The sequence below is a fragment of the Glycine soja genome, chromosome 12 (genome assembly GCF_004193775.1).
Source record: "Glycine soja cultivar W05 chromosome 12, ASM419377v2, whole genome shotgun sequence".
Classification (NCBI taxonomy): domain Eukaryota; kingdom Viridiplantae; phylum Streptophyta; class Magnoliopsida; order Fabales; family Fabaceae; genus Glycine; species Glycine soja.
Genome location: NC_041013.1, coordinates 3,338,111 through 3,360,120, shown reverse-complemented (window position 1 = coordinate 3,360,120; position 22,010 = coordinate 3,338,111). Strand labels below are relative to the sequence as shown.

General features: G+C 30.9%; 3 protein-coding genes and 1 non-coding gene across 4 annotated transcripts; 3 read left to right on the top strand and 1 right to left on the bottom strand.

Annotated features, from left to right (window-relative positions):
- Nucleotides 1-1,388: 1,388 nt before the first annotated feature.
- LOC114378351 (probable 1-acyl-sn-glycerol-3-phosphate acyltransferase 5) lies at nt 1,389-5,339 on the top strand. The gene is made up of 4 exons (XM_028336929.1): nt 1,389-1,584; nt 2,729-3,567; nt 4,209-4,339; nt 4,735-5,339. The coding sequence occupies exons 2-4, from the start codon at nt 2,996-2,998 to the stop codon at nt 5,157-5,159; spliced, it is 1,128 nt and encodes a 375-aa protein (XP_028192730.1). The 5' UTR covers nt 1,389-1,584; nt 2,729-2,995; the 3' UTR covers nt 5,160-5,339.
- A 2,792-nt stretch (nt 5,340-8,131) lies between these two features.
- LOC114379564 (UPF0496 protein At4g34320-like) lies at nt 8,132-10,116 on the bottom strand. Its single transcript, XM_028338242.1, has 2 exons — nt 9,759-10,116; nt 8,132-9,485 (listed from the first exon to the last, which is right to left on the bottom strand). The coding sequence occupies exon 2, from the start codon at nt 9,463-9,465 to the stop codon at nt 8,344-8,346; it is 1,122 nt and encodes a 373-aa protein (XP_028194043.1). The 5' UTR covers nt 9,466-9,485; nt 9,759-10,116; the 3' UTR covers nt 8,132-8,343.
- Nucleotides 10,117-15,957: 5,841 nt separating this feature from the next.
- Nucleotides 15,958-16,829, top strand: LOC114379351 (putative lipid-transfer protein DIR1). Its single transcript, XM_028337993.1, has one exon. The coding sequence runs from the start codon at nt 16,240-16,242 to the stop codon at nt 16,549-16,551; it is 312 nt and encodes a 103-aa protein (XP_028193794.1). The 5' UTR covers nt 15,958-16,239; the 3' UTR covers nt 16,552-16,829.
- Nucleotides 16,830-19,149: 2,320 nt separating this feature from the next.
- LOC114380622 lies at nt 19,150-19,290 on the top strand. The gene has a single exon (XR_003659797.1). It is a non-coding gene; the product is annotated as a small nucleolar RNA snoR83 (small nucleolar RNA).
- The last annotated feature ends 2,720 nt before the right edge of the window (nt 19,291-22,010 follow it).

The window sequence follows — 22,010 nt, the reverse complement described above, 5'->3', positions numbered from 1 at the left end:
TTATAAGTAAACATAAAAATGATATACTATGAGAAATAAATGATTAAAGATCAAGTATTAAATTAAGAAAGAGATAAAATGATAATGATTTGAGATTTTTTTACTAAGTTTTAGATCAAATTAAATTAAGAAACATGTTTTTTTTTATGTGAATTAAGAAACATATTTGAAATGAATAAAAAAAGATTTCTTGAAAAAAATCAAATATTAAGTATATGATATTCAATAAAAAAAAAGAATATGATATTAAAATAAGATGTGATTCAAGAGTGATAATGACTTGAAATTAAATTAAGAAACATGCTTTTTTTACGTGAATTAAGAAACATATTTGAATTGAATAAAAAAATATTTCTTAAAAAAAGTTAAATATTAAGTATGTAATATTCAATAAAAAAAAAGAATATGATATTAAAATAAGATTTGATTCAAGAGTGATAATGAATCTTAAATAACACTTATTTAAAAATAATCTTTAAAATATTATTTTTAAAAAATATTTCTTAAAAACGTCCTCATTTGATACGAGAATTGAAAATTTATAATATAATAATAGATATACTAACATTACATATTTCAAAGTTTAACTTTCAATTGGATAACTTTATTTCGTATAGATCATTTTTACTAAATTTTATATTAATACAAAATATTTAATATCTGATTCATATAAATTAAAATTAATTTAATATATTTTTTAAAATATACTAAAATATAAATTATGTGATTACCTTTTTAATATTCAATTTTCATAAAATTGTAAACAAATAACCAAGATATATAATTATAATTCAACTGTCAAATCCATCAAATTGATTACTAAATAAAATTATTAAATTATATAATAGTTGGTATACCATTTTCTTACAAAATGAAGTAACTTAACAAATGATCTTATTTTACAATTTTTTTTTCCTTTCCTTTTCTTTTCTAAAACAAATTAAAGCACTAATCTTAACATTTTATTTGAGGACCTTTTTTTGTTAGTATTTTATTTTATTGAGGACCTATTTACAATATTCACAACTACCGACATCATGGCTTTTTATCAAGTGACTAATTCATCTATGACCTATACACCTTCTATACAATGACATATCCCACTGTTTATGCTAAAGCGATTCATCACATCAGGGATTCGGGAGTCACTTTTGCTTTTTCCCATGTTAAATATATTCGAGTTTAATGAACGATAAAAAAAAAAAGTCTTTTGGATTATTAAAACTTTAAAACAGTACAGATTTTAATTAAAACGTCTTGGAAAAAAGGAAACCTCATTGAAATTCAAAAAACCGTACCGTAAAAGCAGGTGGCAACCTCGTAGTTTCACACATTTTGAAGCCTTTTCTTTCACAAACATGTGCTTTATTTTGTTCAGCTTGAATCATCAGTTGAGTAGAGGAGGGTACTATTATTATTGCAGAACACTGCCCACAATCTATTCTAGACCTTACTTTTTCTAACTCCTATCTATCTAATCTGACTGTTCAACCAAACAAGGTACAACCTCACTCACCGTCCGTTGTGTTTTGTTCATCTCAATGTATCTCTGGGGCTGACAAAATGCCACAAGCTTGAACAAAGGTGAGGATGCTCAACCTCATTGCATCACTCTTTCATTAGTACTTTTGTTGTTTTCCAACCTTAGAACAGCTTAGTGTTCTTTTCTTAGACTATAAGCCTTTTTTCGTGCTAAAGATCCGAGCTTGCATAACTATGAGTTCTCCCTTCATCTGGGGCTTCATCGGTTTTGTCCCTTGTTTTCTAAATGGCAAAAAAGAAGGCGAAGAAGAATAAAAGACCCTTTTTTGCATAATGTAGTTTTGTTTTGTGCACAAGGTTGTCAACAGTGTTCCAAGTGTTCATGTTTTTTTTTTTTTTGTGTGTGTGATCATACTTGGTATTACAGTGTTATTTGTTGCTACGATGTTGGATGCATACCTTTTTTATCTGTTTTAAGCATGTTTATGGTTTTGTTCCCTCTCTGATGTTACCTTATGTTGAGATTGAAGGGAGATTGTGTCTTTATTTGGCTGGAATTTGACTTGACTTACATAGGGACTTTCACGATGCCTTGTGGTATGGCTCAAAAGAAATAAATGACAAGGAAAGATGCCGTCTAGTCATAAATTTGGATAGGAGTTTGTGTCTTTGTTGGTGGTGATATCCCGATTTTAGTGCATCATGTCTTCAGGATATTAGAACAAATGTTTCTCTCATGCTCCCACACTCTCCTTTGACCTATCTAAACAGTGGTGTTATTATTGTGATTGAAAAGTTGTTTGGTTCTCCCCACGGCAAATCCCTTTTGCATCATAAGGAACTTATCTCGTTGCTACTCTTCAACATCACACATGCTGGATGCTTTGATTTTCTTTCCTATTGTATTGTCAAACAATTGAATTATTTTAACCCAGCTGGAAAAGTTTACTTTGGCATCCTTCCTATTCGTTGCATAGCCTTCCCTCATACATTGTATTAATGGAAAGGTTGATTTTTCATAAGATTACTATTTATTTACTCATTGATCTTTTCGTTGTCAAGTTATCGAGGTGTAGCCTTAGAAGCAATGATACCCTGTCATTTATAATGTACTGATAAATTCACCTATTATATATGCCTAGTTTTTTTTTCTTCTTTTTTTTATTTCTTTTGTTCTCCACTTTTATGTTTCATGACTCTTGATATCCTTCAAGGTAAAGATATGATATCCTCAACTTTCTCCCAGGTACATTCATTTTGTGCCAAAACTCTCCAAAATAATTCTCTTATTGGGTCATCAACTACAAGGACAAAACAGCTGGCAGAGTCCAGCTGTTTTGTGTCTGCATCAGTACAAGAAACCTGGTGGCCAGAGTAATTTCTTTATGAAGGTACCCAGTTTTGCCAATCCAGGTTATATGTTGGCAATCCATTGAGGAGGCAATTCTTGAAGAGGCAGTGCAGTTATTCTCTTTTCTTTTGTAGTCTGTGATTGCTTTTGATATTATCGCCTATGGCTGTTCTTACACCCGTAAGTTCTTGCTTTGGAGCAAAGTATCAGGCTCTAGCACCATTGAGAATTTTAAGGGGTCTGGTGTGTCTACTGGTGCTGCTTTCAACAGCATTTATGATGTTAGTATTCTTTGGTTTTATAAGTGCTGTTGTAGTGCGAGTTTTTAGCGTCAGTTACAGCAGGAGAGCAACTTCCTTTATCTTTGGTGCTTGGTTAGCCTTGTGGCCTTTTCTATTTGAAAAGATCAACAAGACTAAAGTTGTGTTTTCTGGAGATATTGTTCCTTCAAGAGAACGAATCTTATTGATCGCAAATCATAGAACTGAGGTTGACTGGATGTATCTATGGGACCTTGCCTTGCGGAAGGGATGCCTTGGATACATAAAATATATACTTAAGAGCAGCTTGATGAGGCTTCCAGTTTTTGGTTGGGCATTTCACATACTAGAGTTCATCCCAGTGAAAAGAAAGTGGGAGGCTGATGAATCAATCATGCGCCATATGCTTTCTACATTCAAGGATCCACAAGATCCTCTCTGGCTTGCGCTTTTCCCAGAAGGCACTGATTTCACGTAAGTCACTTGATACCTTTTCTGTTTACTACCATTAAGGTATTCATCAAAACATCAAATCATAAATCTTTGCTTATGATCATCATGATGCTGGAAGCAAAACTTAAGTTTCTTCTATTTGGAATCATACAATTTTCTCTCGAATATGTTTTTGGTCCCTGTAATATGCTGCTTTTTTTCGCTTTTGGTCCTTATAATTTTTTTTTTCAAAATGGTCCTTGTAATTTTTTTTGCCTGTTATTTTGTTTTAGTCCTTTGTAATATATTTATTTTAGCCCTATCATATAATTTTCAAAAGAGCTAATTCAAAATGAACAAAACATTGTAGGGACTAAAATGAAAAAAATAGACATATTAAAAGGACTAAAACAAAATAACAAGGACCAAAAACTAAAAAAAGAATTTTATAACGACCATTTTGAAAAAAATAATAATTATAAGGACAAAAAAATTCTATTACAAGAATCAAATGCATATTTAAGCCAAAACTATTAGTAGGAAAAATATTTTGTCACCACCCTTCAAATCCTTGAAACCGAATGATCTTCATCCCCAGTTTGAGTTGATGTAGCATATGTATCTCTGTTTGTATGTGTATTCTGTTAAAAATTTCTTGCCGCCTATCTTTTTCTTTCTTGCAGTGAGCAAAAGTGCCTTCGGAGTCAAAAATATGCTGCTGAACATAAGTTACCGGTTCTGAAAAATGTTTTACTTCCAAGGACAAAGGGCTTCTGTGCCTGCTTGCAAGAGTTGAGGAGCTCTCTCACTGCAGGTTGTCCTGTTTGTCTGTATTTCATCTGCTTATATTATATAATAATTGGTAAAGTATGTAACATTAGTTTTATTCATATAATCAGTCCTTATACTCATCCAATAATTCTGAATCATCCACTTAGTCCTTTTCTTTTGATATGATTGACGGGAAATCTGCTGCATTGTCATCTATCTAATATCATTTAGCATTTGTCAAGGAAAAATACTTGTGAACAGGCCACCTGAAGATCTTGAATTGCTTTGTATGGAGTGTTTTTTTTTTTTTTTTTTGGATAAGATGACATTAGTTTGTTATTTGCAATGATATCAAATTAATCGAAGGTTGGAAGTTTAACAATCATAAATAAATCATATCATTCTGCTACTAAGATTCTTTCAATTTTTCATGGTCAGTTTATGATGTAACCATTGGCTACAAATACCGCTGCCCATCTTTCTTGGATAATGTCTTTGGGGTGGATCCTTCTGAAGTTCATATTCATATCCATCGCTTCCCCCTTGACAGTATCCCGGTATCTGAAGATGAAATTTCCATGTGGTTGATAAATAGATTCCAGACAAAGGATCAGTTACTTTCCAATTTTCAAACTCAAGGTCAGTTTCCAGATCAAGCATCAGAAAGGGACCTCTCTGCTGTTACGAGCATTTTAAATTGTATGACAATTGTTACAGTGACAGGTACAATGATGTACTACAGTTTTGCCTCTTTCTGGTTTAAACTTTATGTGTCTCTAGTCTGTGCGTATTTGGTTCCGGCCACATATTTCAATACTCGGCCGCAGCCCATTCTTAGCTTTTTGAAGATGAGAGCAAGGTAGAAGGCACTGTCAGTTGTCTGACTGTTATAGTATATAAGTATTGGACTTGATATTACATGCAATTGTATCTCTTGTTTAAAGGATTGTCCCGATAAATTTGATAAAAAGTGGACAAACCACGTTTTGGCTCAGCTGTTTTTTTCTCATTGCTGCAATATTATTTGCAACTTTGCAGTTCTATTTATGTTTTTGGATACTAACCCAATTTATTATTTGATTCGTAAAATATTTGTAAACTCGTCACATTTTTGGTGCCATTCGGTTTCAATAAGCTCTTTCACGCACCAAAGCAATAACATAAACATAGTGGGTTGTGTGGTTGAAAATATGCAACGTAGTAACTAACTAGTAAGCAAGCAATGGTGCATCTACGAGCATGCTAAATTTTGTAGATGGTGAAATAGATTTCTGTTACCTTCAGATTCTGTGGCAAAGGAATGGCCAGAGTGAAAGGGCCATGATCCCAAAGAAGGGTCATCAAACACTCGGCCTAGTAATTTATTCAGTTTGAAAATTCCTTCCCTGAGCTTGGTGTTGGATGGTGCTTCCTCGGATGTTATGATCTGTGAATCATGCCAATCCTGAGTTTAAGGTTAAGATTACAAATATAGTTTTCCCCCTGCAAAGGTGGTTAACTACCATATTCAAAATGAAATTAAGCAGAACAGTCACCACTCTCTCTCTCTCTCATTGTTGGTCAACTGGCCAGCACTCTCTCTACATCTGCTGAACACAAACTATTTTTGTTATCGTGTTATAAATGTGGAGTATTTATTGATTTCATTGATAATTAATCTTCACTAAAAGAATATGGTTAATCTACTTTTAATGAGTTTTTCTTAATCATGTGTTTTTCGTCTATAAGATTTGATTGAACTTGAAATCTTATTTGAGGTATAAGAACAAAGTTAGACAATGTAGGATTGGTGACATGAACAATTTTAAACACAGGATACATCAATCAGTTTATTTTCTGAAAAAAAAAAAATTTAAGCATATGATACATCACTACGTTGTGACTATGCTGCATGATATGAGTTTTCTAATTCCATCCAATAGCTCACTCTTTTAGAATTTAGAACTATTTGTCCTATGGATGGATCCAACACATCTTAGTAATAAGCCGAAAAATAACTAACCTGCGTACCCAATTCAACTAGTATAAAATAAAGTTCGTAACCTACTAGCATTGAAAGTTTGACGCAATCATCATACTAAGACAATGGCACATGTACTCAGCAATGAAATTAGTCATTCACTCCTTACGTGAAGTAGAACAACTAACACCAAATTAGCCCCCGTGAGCTAAAAAAAAAGAAGCTTCGGACCGATACACAGCTTAATAAAACACTTGACCTTTGAAACATTGTAATTTGTTAAATACAAGCAGCTCCAAAAAGGGTACTGGCTCTCCATAATCTTCATGAACAGGGTTCGTACTTGTTATCATACACAAGGAAAGATCTAGAATTATTATAATGAAATCCACAAATCTTGGAATACAAGTGCAAGTACACCCAATATATACACAAGAATTACACAACTACTAGAGAAGATGTTGAATATAAACTAAACTAATAGAGTAAGATGCTGAATATTGAAGGATAGAAAGGAAGAAGAGAGGTAAACGTTGATTCGTTTTCACACGTCTAAACTCCAACAGGCATTGACTTGATCATCGATATCATAGTCCTCACGAGTATCCACACGGACCACACCCCATTCAACTAATTAGTTATACAAAGGATCCATCTCTCGAGCTGATATTGAACATTTCTAACATCATGGGTGTAACATTGATGGCTATTGATTAAACAATTGTAGTATCTTTGTAAATGCATGCTCAAATTTATTTTCTGTGGACGAATATGTATGTATTGAAGGGAATTTTGGATATAGTAAATGGAAATTATCATCATCATTATTATTATTATTAAAGGACCATAGTGAAACGTGACATTTTTTTCGTGATTAAAACGATGCACACCAAATTTGCCATCCATTTTCAATTTTTATAATCCTTATGCTCCACGGACTTCCGTGTTACTTCCAACTTGGTATGTTTTACGCACGGGAAGGAAGTCATAACTTATAAGATACCGTCTCAAATTCTAGATATGTTGGCCCTTTCACGTTTCAAGAGTTCCTTAGGGGCAAAGTTTACCCAATTTGCCAATAATCAATTCATTTAAGGAAAAATTAATGAATGATATCCAGAAAAAGTGCATGGTTCCAAATGATTTTTATACCATATGTTATTAACTTGTTTTTTTTTTTGTAAATTTAAAAAATATATCAATGATAATAAAAAATATTAAAGAAATATGTTATTATATATCACGTGAAAATTGATTGGAATCATGCATATAGTCTTAGTCTTAGAGCATATAATAATCTCAACCATTTAAAAAGATAATATGTATAGTTGTATATTCTTTTGTATATATCCATCTCAATAAATATTTTCGGATTTAACTATGAGATAATTCATATCATTAGGTAAAAAAAAGACATTTAAACGTTAGTAAAAGAAAGTCAAAGATTAAATTTTACTAAATTTATAATTATAAATAAAATAAAATGAATAATAGGCCATAATTCTTTTTCACTCTAAAGTGAAAGCGCATTTTAAAATAATTAAATTCAGATTTTTTTAATATTAACTTAATTATATGTTGCATATACCAAGAATATCATGCAGATAATGAAGTGATACTTCTGTAAACAAGCTCTTTGAGGAAAAAAATTGATTCCATACGCACAGGTTTGGTTCAGCTCACATCATCAAACTTTAGCATGCAAGTACTTTGTTCGTTTACAGCTCAACGTTGGATCGGAGTATTAACCTCTACAAAAACGTAGATATTTATCTCGGTTGTCTAATTGATCGATTTCTCAATGTATTTCATTCAAGATATGTAAAGACTCACAAATTAGTCTCACCTCAACAAACTAACAACCAAATGAGATCATAAAAAGAAGAAAAAATAAATATATACATTAATACACTATTGTATGAAAAGAATAAAAAAATTTGCTGCCAGTGTCGAGACATATCAAATATGCCCGGCTATATATAATCTTCAACATGAACCTATGAATCAAGAAATTCCATTAGATACACAAGGAAAATATGTGTATTCTCCTTCAAACAGTTACTGGCAGATTAGACATGAGACTGCTTTCAATTGTGGGGATGCTTTATGATTCTCTGCAGGACCACAGTCCTTGCCCTCCTAATGTCACGGCTACACATATCAGCTTGAACTGCCAAATCTTCAACATTCTTCATAAACACTCCAAGCTTCTTCTTGATCTCCTCTATTGCAACCTTCACAGCTTCTTCTTCAATTGCAAAATCTACATTATGCAATAGAGACTCAATCTCAATTTCAAGCCTATCAATGAGAATCCTAATGTTGTCTAAGTCCTTTATGGCAACATAGGTACCGGCCTGCATTGAGCTAATCACTTCCTTCTGTCCCTTCAATGCATTTTCATAGTTCCTCCAGAGCGAGTCAATCCACTTCCCCATGGATCCGATTGGGATCGACGTAGCAGCAGCTATCGCAGCAGCAACAGGTGGTGCTGCAATGGCTGCTGCTACAACCGAGCAGATCAAGACTGCAGCAAATGTAGCCACAAAGATCATACTCGAAACCTTCCTCCATGAATGGATGTATTTTAGCTTCTTATCAAGCTTGTTCTTCCTAAGTTGCAACTTTTCAAGCATGAGTATCTGGTGCTTGTAAACAGACTGAAATATCTGGAAAAACTCTTCGGTGAAAGGGTCACCAGCTGCCTTGAAATTCTTAAATTCTTGCAATGTCCTCGCATAGCGATTGTCTCCTGATCCTGATTCTTCCTCAAACTGTTGAACAGCTACATGAATAAGCAATTGGCTGTCGCGAGCGCGCTTTAGGCACTTCTCCAATACAGTGCAGAAGTCCAAAGTTTTCAAACTATTCTCAAAGTATTCCTCAACCAGTTCAAACAGTTCCTGGCTCTTCCAAATGTCTTTCTTGCAGTCCAAGATTACCTTGACAACTTCCTGGTTCATCTCCAGAAGGCATTCTGTGATTTGCTTTAGAGAATCGAATGAAAGGGCTCGAACTTCAACACCAACAGCAAGAGTGTTGATAACTTGATTTGCTCTAGCTTGAAGTGTGGTGTCAAAGAACTGCAAATCAGAATCAAGCTTGCAAGCAGCTTCATAGGAACTCAACTCAGTTTTGTAGTGCAATTCGGTGCTGAGGCCAATAGAAGAAGAAGTTTCAGGGATCCTCTTGCTCATATGACTCCCCATTTTGCTTCAATTCAAATGATCTAATTTATAACAAAAAATACTCAGAACTCAGATAAACCTGTGTGATTAATTATTCCTTACCCAAGCAATCAAGTGAATGATAACCAAATTTACTATTTACGGTGCAATATTCACAGCACAATAAGAGAACACTACGATTTAAAAGAACTGCTATATCAAAGAATTGCACACAACAGAAACATAAATATCATTCCTGTCACCTCAAAAAGACTATAAGATGAGTATAAGCGAAATGAAACACGCCCAGATGGAGATTTTGGAAAAGTCCAAACCTTTGAAAGCGATTGAAGACGAGGAATCCGGGACAAGGACAATGAAAAGCGATGGAGCTAAAGGGTGGTTTTTTGATTTTGGTGTTTAGTTTTTTGGGAGAGAGGAAATGAAGATAGATAGATGAAGCAAAGAAGTTGAGGTGGGAGAGGAAATGCAGAATCTTAAAGGCAATTAAAGCGGTTAAGAACCAAGAAATGTGGGTGGGTTGAGATTTATTTGAGAATGGCTTGCACGCATGAGAAAAATGAGGTGTGTTAAAAGATGGAAAACGCCAGAAGCAATGAAAATGAAATGATACTTCTCTCTCTCTCTTGAAAATACTCTCTTATATGTTATATGATCTGTGTCTCCCTCTTCCCGTTTACACTACACAGTGCACAATTTTAACGCGCAAAGCAACAAGGATTGGGCACGAGAGAAGGAGTTAGAAGCAACCTAGCTAACTAAGTTCGAGAATAAGAAGCACAAGCTTCAGCTTAATGGGACTCGTTAACGACACACAACACAACACATATTTACTGAACAACAAACTAAGGTGGGAATGTGGGTTATTAATTGTTGAACAAGTTTCCAAAGGCCACCTGAAAACACGGTGTGCTGCCATAATTGTTGGCCAAAATTACCGAAAGTGAACCCTTTTCGCTTCATATTTCGTTTAGAATAGAGAAGTGACACGTCAAGATTCCTTCTCATTTCAAACATTTTATTAAGATCTATTATTATTAATTCTCTTTTTCTGTCTTGTTATATTATTTATTATAGTTATGTTTTGTTCTCTTTATTTCTCTAGATGTATGAGTCAACTGGAACAAAGGTGTCCACTAATCTTTACAGTACTTAATATAGAGAGGGAAGAACTTAATTAGACAAGAAAATAATTCTAAGACAGTTCTTTTTACATCTTGAGACATGGAAAAAATAAAATAAAAAATAAAAAATAAAAATAAAAACAATGGTAATGAAGTGTTTGAAGTTTATAACTTTCTAAATATCAACAAGATATGGTAAATAATATGATATAAAAAGAAGAAAAATAAAAAAAAATTATAGGTGTTAATGAAATATTTATCTCTCTAACCTTTGGTTAGAATGAAAGTGTTCTCAATCTTTAAAATAAGTTATTCCTATCATACTATTTTTTCATAGTGATTTTTTTATATTTTTTTTATTTCTACAAAAAAAATTCCTCAGCTTAGGAGAAATTAGGTGGAAACACCGTTACTTTTCATTTGTGTCCTAATAGGAAAAAAGATATATAATTTAAATGCAACATTTTAAATTTTAATTGAAAATATTTTAACATTTAAGTTTTTAAAAAATAGGATTATAAATAAGTGTTCAGTAACCCACAAAAAAATATAATATTATAAAATAAAATAAAATAAAACCTTATTTTAGTTTCTGTACCCTCGTTCAAATTATGACTTAAAATTTTAAGCCTCTTCGCGCATCAGCACTCTAGGCTGGGGTTGTGTAAGCCAACCTCTCTAGGCTGATTGATCAAGTTATGTATTCTAACGTCGATTGAGTTGACTGCTTGAAAAAGATACGAATTATCTCTCTAAACAACCTTATCTATCAGCCTAAGGATAACAAAGAATATCAATATACCATTCCAAAATATGGGGCTTACAAAAAAACCATTCCATGGTATGGGGAACTACCCCCAAAAATCTGGGGCGGCCAATATCCCCTATTTGCATAAAACTTTAGGGTTAATTAAGTTTTATATATATATATATATATATATATATATATATATATATATATATATATATATATTCCAACGTTGATTGAGCTGACTGATACAAACTATCTCCCTAAATAATTTTATCTATCAGCTTAAGGATAGCAAAGAGTATCAATATCATTCCACAATATGAGGCTTACAAAAAACAAAAACAAAAAACCATCTCCAAGGGGAGCCACTCCAAAAAATCTGGGGGTGACCGATATCCCACCATGATGATTTGCATAAAACTTTAGGGTTAGGCAAGAGAAATACACTTGAATGTTTTGATAGGTAAACCTCTAACCTAACGGAAGAAGTCAATACTCAAACAATTTTATTTTTGTTAGAATTAAGTTGACTTATATTTTTTACTTTTTGGGAAGCCAATGAATTTTATAACAGCCCCCATGAACACCAGGCGTGCCCGATGGTTGGCCAAAAAACAGAATACACCAATCAGTAAATTACATATCAGTGTGCTTTCTACAATAATCTAGCCACTTGTACTTGTAAGTCTCCCATAACAATATTCTCATTTCTAAATTCCATTGCGAAGTGTCTACTTTCTAAACAAGCTTTCCTAGGGCTTGCGTGGGCAATATGAATAATTTTGGATTAACTATAAACAAAAATATTATAATTAAGAAGAACATAGCTTTAAAGTACTGCATGTAGAAGAGTATACACATATATAAATTAAACCTACATGTTTGTTGCTCCCGAAACGTTATAACTTGAAGCAGCGCCGCCTGTTACATACATGTTGCCACCATTTTGGCATACGTGTTTATATAAATAAACTTCTAATAATGTGTTTGTTTTTTTCTTTGCATGAATTTCTTGACAATCAAATGCAAAAGTAATAATTAGTTGTTTTCCAATAACCGCACGTTAGATTCTTCCTAATGAAAAACCAAACACAAATTAAGCTGTAACTTCCAATACGATACATAAACAATAATTGAAGTAATTTCTAAAATTATAAAACTGCATTAGCTTTAGGGTCCCTTTAATTTGGTTGCGAGAACAAAACTAAATAGATAAGAAAAATGATCTTGTATTTATTATTTAGTTAATTCATAATAGTACTAGATAAGCTTATCCTTCACAAAGTTACTCAAAGAAAAAGTAAATTTAAGAACGATTGAGATAAAATGGAGAAATTTAATTTTCTATTTCATCCTTACCTCACATTGCAGATCTTCTTTAATTCACTATTATCATCTTCACAAAGTTGTTGTCTCGTTACCACTATTACTAGTACAACTATTTTTTCTACTACGTACCATTATTACTATTATATATTACGGAAAACAGGCACTCCATCTGTGTCTAATTGTTTTTTTTCTTCATATTCTTTATAAATAAATAAAAAAATAGATAATAGAAGTCAATGAGTGATTTGTAAAAATAGTTATAGAATAAAATAATAACTCTGGAATATATATTAAAAGGATAAAATAAATATAAAAATGTGTACACTAAAAAACATATTTTTTTTGTATAATTATAGATAATTACGAGTGTATATGATGCTGTTTGAATTGATTTTTGAATAAAAATTAATTAAATCATTTGAATCAAATAAAACTAATATGCAGTTTGATTTGATTCATTCTAAATGCAAATAAGAGATCCAAAAGTTTTATCAAAATGGGCAAAGCCATGTTTGTGTGTAAACAGGTCATCATGTCCGCGTGCTCCCACCCACTTGTACTCAAATCTATGGCCTCTCTTCCTGCTGACACGTAACCACTAAATGACACGTGTTGGCAACTTAGTGGTTTCCACTTTCACCACCCACCCACGATTTGAACTTTGAAAATAAATTAAAAATAGATTCCACGCTACGTGAACTGGCTCTTCTCTCACGTGATTTCTTTTGCTCCTGCTACATCACATACATATATACCGATTTGAACTTAGTGCTTTATTTGTATCTAAGGTTAGAAAAATATGAATATATAAACTTTCAAGCCACGCATAGTATTATTCCCTCGTTCAAAAACTTGTCGTTCTTCTCTATCGATCTCTCCCATGACACGTTCTCATATATAATTAACTTCACTTTCCTAACCTTATTTTGATCATATCCGATGAGTGATGAGGCAACTTACTAACCATGTATATATATGAAGTGGATGAAGATGCCATCGACAAATTGACCCAATTTATCTAACCGATTACTCTTGATTCTTTTCGTTCTGGACTTCTGTTCCCTTTTCGTTTTAACTAATTTCTGTCTTCATTTTTGCCACGCAAGTAAAATCTATATATGACTATTATTATACCAAGCTGTCAATTCTTGGACATCATATCTATCATGCCTTTCCATTTTGCCTGCTCCACATTTAAATCGTTGTGTGATTGCACTTGCATATATAGGAGTGAGGGATTTTTATAGCTTGTGGATATTATAAATTTAAATTTTATTGCCACTATTCTTTTAATCAATCAATGGAGTTATGAAGATTATCTGATATGCAGTACTAGTATATTTTAGAGGTAAAATTAAAATGTATCCTTATTTTTTAAAAAAATCAGTGTCACTAATCTCATAAACTCATAGGCTTGATCTTGTCAATATGGATGTTGATGGTTGAGATTGTATTATGTGTGGTCACGTCAACTTGAGTTTGTGACGTTTCACTTTGGTTGTGTAACGTAACGTGAGTAGTCCATTCATAATACAAAAACAATTATCACTCTTACTACGGCTAGGAAAGCAGAATAAATTCATTGTCTTAGTTTGCTTACCTATATGTAAGTTAGGCTCCCATTCATAACATGAATAAATAATTGTAAGGTTGGTGGGTCAATTTAAATTACATGCCGTCTGTTCATCTTTTTGTTCTTTTTTTTTTATTAATGCAATTTTGATACTGTTGTTTTCTCGATGATTTTAAATCATGGATAAATATATATTTTCTTCATTATTTTTTGTGTTTAGAGGAAAACTCATTATAATCCTTATAAGTAAGAGTGGATAACATAATCTCGTAAAAAAAATGCGGAAAACATAATGTGAAAGGTTGAGTGCATAATGGAAATTAAATTAATTTTTTACACTCACAATTTATGTTCCGTAACATTACCAAGTATCACTATTTTGATATTATTTGTACAAGTTGAGTATCTACTGTATTATTTAACTACTTTGATGAATGATAATTGGTACTATTGAGTTTTAATGCTTTTTAGATGTATAGGTAAAACAAACACTGCCAAAACGTGACATATTTAACTTGTGACTTGTGGCAAGTAGTCTTACACAATGCACGCTAAACCCTGTCATGATAGTAGAGAGTTAAATTTATATATATATGGTCATATGTGAGTATATAGAGTTAAGGAACTTTTATTATGAGAGAGTGAGATAATCATGATTAAGTATGGATCAAATCATGCAATATTAAGATTAAAGATAATGTGACATAACATTTTAAGAGATTATATAAGCCTAATTATCTCCATACATGATTATATAATCTAAATTTACTTCTTTTATTTTCTTATTATAATTACTATTCTCACCTTGTGTAAAATGTTTTTACACAAATATATATAAGAAATTCCAAATATATATATATATATATATGAGTAAATTTGTTTAAACTTTAAAAAAATAATTTTAAAATAAGCGTCTCTTATATGAGTGTTTTCTTAAAAAATAAATAGAATTTATTTTTTAAAATATAAAGAGTTTAGACAAATATACTAAAAAATAAAAAATTATTTATTTTATTAAAATGAGCGTTTATTTCAACAAATAATTTTAAAGAAACTACTCCTATATTATATTTATAAATGAATAGATTTATTACAAGAAAACGACAAAATCTTATTATTGGATGTAGGTGGAAAAATATTTTACACCAACTATGTACATTTTATACAGTAGAATGTTTTTTAAGATACATTTTATGCAGTAGAATGTTTTTTAAGATATTATAAACATGTTTTAATACATAACACAAAATAAATATATCTCATTCATTCAATAAAGAATTAATAATTTTCAGTATTTTTTAATGACATGTTCATCATGGGTTCTTCTGTACGGTATATTAAAATTATTGATCAGGGTCTAGAGATGAATGTTGAGTCTCCTTTATCAGTCTTGTAGATAGCTTCTTAAGGTACAGAATAGATAATACTAATTGTATAAAATAAAAATAGCAGTTTAATTTTGTGCGTGCAAATTTTTTGTTATCTTTCGCTCTCTTTTCCTGTTTTGTCTAGAGCATAGGCATGTTCCAAATTTTCAGTAACCTCTCTCTTTCGTTACTGTCCCCCCTCTAATGATATTATATAGTTTGAAGTACTACATGTACAGTTTCACTCACCATGTCCTCTCGTATCCACTTGAAGCTTCCCCCGTGGGAATCTAATTCTATTCAAACTTCACATGCAACCATTGCACATATTATTATATATACATTAAAACAAGCAAAACCTCCTAGAGGCCAGAGCATGCACTGCGAACATATCCAATTATTCCCCTTGAAGCACCAAACACTTGCCCGTGATATATTGGCCCCATGGTATTGCCAACCAGCCAGCACACACACTTTGTCACGGGATCTTTATATCGGTCTGTTGTGTTCAGGGATAAACACCAGAGAGATCTTCGTTAATAAATTACGAGTATTATGAGCAACCACTTAAATGAACTTTCTATATAAAGCCTATAGTCCCACTACGACCTCATTGCAATCAAGTGGAAGAGTGAATAAGATTTAATTAACATGGAGGGATACAAGATGAAGGTTATGATTGTGGGGATGGTGTTGGGCATGGTGATGATTGGGATGGCCAATGGGCAATATTACTCGTTTTGTCGCATGCCCAGCGATGGGATGGCGGCATGCAAGCCGAGTGTGAGTGGAGACAACCCTGTTGATCCTTCCACTGATTGCTGCTCAGCCATTGCTAAGGCTGATCTTAAATGCTTCTGCCGCTACAAGGATTCGGGACTTCTCTCTATGTATGGCGTTGATCCCAACAAGTGCATGGAACTCCCTGTTAAATGCAAGGTTGTGGACTCTTTCCACTGCTAGATTATTAGTCAATTCGTCAGGGGGCACTAATTACTATAAAATACACAACATGGGCACTTAATTATAGATGTAGTCAAGTTGCCCTTGTTAATTTGCTAGCTTCCCCTTTTTCTGTTTCTTATTTTCCAACGTGTTTGTTGCAAATGTTATGGATCATGGCGACTTTGTTTTTGTTTGTTGTTGTTGTTGTAACTTGTAATTGTGTGATTTCTCTGTTTCTCTACTTTAGTTTTGGTTATAATATTGTTACGTGCAACTTCATTTTGGTTTGTTGTGAATGAATGTTCTTGCAAATTCTTTTCTTTGAAAGCTCTTCGTTTTAATGGAAAGCAACGTCAACCAGATCCTTATATCAGTTAATTTGTGAGTAAGACATGACTATAGAGTCCAAGTTCCATAAATTTTTAGACACCGCAACAATGTCAACACCTCATTTGACATTTTTCATTTCTTTTTATCTTTTTACTTATTGTTGTCTCTTCTCTTTTCCTGTTTTTCTCTGGGTTGAGTGTGTGTCTAAGGATCATTTTCTGTAACTATGAGAAAGACATAAAAAAAAGGGAGAAACAAAGTAGTATAATGGAAAAGAAAAAAAAAAGAATGAGAAAGTAAATATATAACTATTTACTTTAACTAAAAAAAGGATGAGTGGTGAGAAATGCTACATTCTCCTTCACATCCTTTTGAGCCTATTCACTTTTAATGGTTGAATTTTTTTTAAAATTATAAAAAAATTATGAGTCTCACATATATGATATTTTATGACTTTTTCTATATTTTATAATTTTCAATAAATTTTAGCTAATAGAATAAGTGTTAATAAAAGTGTATTACTATCACTCCTTCTTATCTAATTATCTAAGAAATTAAATGAAATATACAAACTTATTTAAAGAATGAAATCAAGATCTTAGTGGTTTAATGACTTTTCTAATTTCAAAAACTTTGTTTCGAAACCTAAACTTTAAAGTAAAATATTAAATATAAAAAGAAAAAAATATATTGAAGATAAATCATATTGTGAAGAAATGTTGGACAATAAACCAAAAAAAATGTTAAAGAATATGTTGCACATTAATAGATTGTTAATAAGTTGTTAATTTAAGTAGTACTCGTCCTCAAATTTTGTGAATAAAAAAATCCAATTGAAAGAATAAATTTCATTGAAAGTTTTTAATCATAAAAAAACCAATAACATAATTATACAAAAATTGAAAAAAAAAATGTATATAAGAAAATCACAAAACTACAATGTTAAGAATTTTTTTTGAACAAATAATTTTTTTTTAAAAAAAATCACTTATATAGCCATACAAACTTTTAGTTTTAGACATTACTTCTACATAAAACCTATGCTAAATTGTATTTTTTTATAATTGTTTATTCCTAACTTTAGTCTCTTTATTTTTTTCTCACAATTTTAGTTCTTATATTTTAAAAAAATTACAAGTTTGGTTTAATTTTCAATTTTATGTATTTTTTTATATATTTTAATTAATTAAATTATTTTTTATGATACTTTAAATAAATATATTAAATCTAGAGTTCAATTAGATTAAAATAATAGAAATAAATATTATGGTAAATTGAAGATTGAACTAAAATCATATTTTTTTCTAAATGTGGGGACTTAAATCATGGGAAATAAAATAAAAGATCAAAATCACGAATCGAGAATTAAAGAGATACCAAAATTATAATTTAGCCTAAATTCTAACATCTCTTGTTACAAATATGTAACATTATAGCATAACAATAAATAAAAATTTATATGGTAGAAAATTCAATCATGAAATTATATTTTATAAAAAAAACACCATAATATTTAAACAAATATAAATAAGTGTATTAATTGATCTTTTTAATTATTTTTTTACTCGTAATATGTAATTGAATTTTAATTTTCAAAATAACTATAATAAATAAGTTTGGCAAACAAACTTACATGTATAAAAAAATATTCAATTGAAAATAATTTTGAAATTATATAATTAATAAAATGGTCTGTTTATTTGAAGATGTTAGGGGGCAGACACTCAATAATTTGGCTAACATCAGTCTTGAAGTTTCAGTTAAAAATGTAATAAGTTTGGTGAAAACCTGAAAATACTAGAAAATTCAAGCAACAAATAATCAAATACAATAGTATGTATTGAAATGAATAGCAAATAAAAGAAAAGAGAAAAAAAATTAAATTAAAGAAGAAAGAATAAAATATTTAAAATTTTATTTTGAAAAATGAACTTTCTCTCTCCTTCTCCTTATCTTTTAAATAAGAAAAAAAATATTGTTATTTCATATTAATTTTTTTTTCTTTCTTCTTTCTTTATTTTTAACCAAACATAGGGTTGGGCTTCCTCTTTGTCTTACTATATTGGGCCCAAGATTTATATGGGTTCAGCAGGAAGATATTATATATACCTATCGGGAGAAGCAGAAGTGGCAGCTAAACCCTAATGTCTGTTTCTCCTTTGCTACTTGCTGAATTGCTGTTTTGCACTAGGTAGCGGCTACATTGGTTAGGTTGTTATTCTCAGTTATGTTTTACATGGCTTTTTGAATTGTTATTTACTTTTGATTTTTGTATCGGCCTTCATAATCCCAGATGAGCTTGAACGTACTGTTAAGTGCTTATGCTGATTCATGGGAGGCCGAAACTGAATGCTGGAAGTTTCGCTGATAAATGCCGATCTATGTTTTTTATATCAAGGCATTTACTAGTAACTTTACCATACATCTTTGACTAAAGTCTTTTACATAAAAATATTTCATTTCATTTTGATAATTGTCGCCTATTTGTATTATTTTCATTATTTTCTTAATCCTAAGATTTACTGAAGCATTTCAATACAAACACCCTCAACATCAAAGATCTAAGCCGCGTGTCTGTGTCTAACAAATGTCAAATAAGTAACGCTTTACCCAATTACATAGGAGGATCCGAGGACAGATCCCGATTTTATTTGTTTCATTTTACGAAAAAGCTAGCTTTCGAATTTAACGGGGATTTATTAGAGATGGTTTCATATTTTCATCATCTGTTGTGTTTTTGAACAAAATTCTTCAATAAAAATTCCTATGTCATGCTGTGCTTACCTGAACGGTAACCATAAATAGTTTAAAATGAAGACCATACATAAGTTCAAGATTTTGTCTATTTTTTCAGAAATCTTTAGTGTTAAATCTCGTAAGATTCTGAGATCTTAAGCCACTTGTTGTAGGTTTCATAATGAAACTCACCTTTTAAAAATTAGTTGAAAATAAATACATGTAATTATTTATATAAATTGTAATCATCAAAAAATAATATTTAGAAATAGAAACCATAATAATAATTTAAATATTTAATTATGACTTTAATTTAAACTTGATTTTTAATACAAAACATTAGTTTTGAGAAAGAAACACAACATTGACATTGAGAAAAAAAAAATTGTAATGTTTTTGTCACTATTGAGATATTTCAATATTTGAAATCAACATTATTATTGTATAGATCTTGTTTGTTTTCAACAATCATTGGAAGAAGTTTGTGGATTACTAAAACTATTACATACAAAACATGTCACCTATGAAATTGATTGGTAGTGGTGGTGGAAGAAGGAAAAAATGGAGAATGATTTTAAGATTTGCAAGAAAATTATAATAAATTCACCAATGAAATTGATTTTGATTCATTAAGAATGAAATTAAAGTAAAATATTGAGATTGTAAAATTGAGATTGAAAAATTAAGGATGAGGATGTGCAAAAATTGTCCTATATTTTTAGTATTTTTATGTATAAATTTTACAATAATTCAACAAAAAATATTATAAAAAATATAAATTTGACATGTTAAAAAAAATTGTAAGATTTGTAGCATGTTAGATTTATATATTTTTTATAATTTTTTTATTGAATCATCATCAAATTTAAACATGAAAAATATTATAAATAACCTCATTAGTGAACACGTTTTGCACATTAACTCTCACCCATAAATAATTATTGCAAAATTATTAAATGGCTCATTCAAATGAAAATTCTCCAAATCCTCCTCTTTTTTTTTTCCTTCTTGCCACCGCCACCAATAAATTCTAATCAATTTCCTTTCATAAAAAATTTTCAAAGCTCTCGAACCTTTCTTTCAATGTCACAAAACAATATGGCATGTTTCATATATCTCTAAATAGTTCTAGTGGTCCACAAACTCCCTTCAACGATGAAGTTGAAATGCAATTTGCTACCCAATTTGGGCTAGGAAAATATTACACTAGGGAAGGATGAGAGAATTTTACAAAAAGGAAAACATGAGTTTGCTTTTCAATTGAAGATGAGACACAACTCATTGGTTCATGGCAAGTCTCAATGGATCCAATTTTCAGTAATGGTCAATCAAGAAAGCGTCTTTGATTGAGAGTAACAGAAAATCATAATAACTTTCATGACAATCTATGAGAGAGAACATTCAATCAAGTGAAATCTCGATCGCGAAAAATTAATGTTGGCATTCAAAAGTTCAATGGTCATTGCAAGAAAGTTGTTGATTTGAAGAAAAACGGTTACATGAAGAATGATGTCTTGATTAATGCATGTCATTTGGAAGGAAGCAATTTTGCTTTAGAGTATACATGGAGACTATTGAAATGGTTAGAACAATGCATAGATACTAGTTCAAAAAGAATAAAGCTTTCTGATATCAAGGATTACTCATTGCCAACAACAACTGGGTTTCAGAAAGTGATACACACAAATCATCCACCCAATGGGACAAAGAACGGTGAAGGGGAAAGGAGTTGCAACCTCTTCACCGATTGTGCACTTGTTTGGCATGGAAGATGCAATCGGGGAAAAAATGTTGTCAACAAAAGAACAACAGAGGCAAAGGAGACGAATAAAGTAAAGGTCTTGTATGAAATCATGATGAAGAACACATCTATCATGTCTGAAGATCAAGTCAAGAAACATAAAATCACTTGCAATTATATTTTGCACAAGTTTAATAATTAGTTATTATGTTGTAAGTTAGATTTAATTAGTCATTGTGTGATAGGTTTATTTCAATTAGTTATTATGTTGCAATGGTCTTTTAATTATTTGAATGTTGAACTTAGTTTTCCGTTCTGAAATTAGTTATTATAAAAGTAATCATTAAAAAATTAGTCATTGTGAAAGTGGTAGTTTAAAACTAATTGTTGTGAAACTAACCATTAAAATTAGTTGTTGGAAATGATACTATTTAATTGTTTAATTTTCTTTCAGTCATGCAGATTTTTTTTATAAATTCTATAATCTTCTTTCATTTTTTTTCTAGCTTAAATGAATTCAAACTCTAACTTTGATAGACTTTAAAAACAATTTATTAATAAAACACTTAGAAGATAATATTGAAGAAGAAATCATGAAGTATTTACGCGAGATTACGCGAGATGTAAACAAGTATAAAAAATGAAGAATTATCTAAAATAAATAGGATCT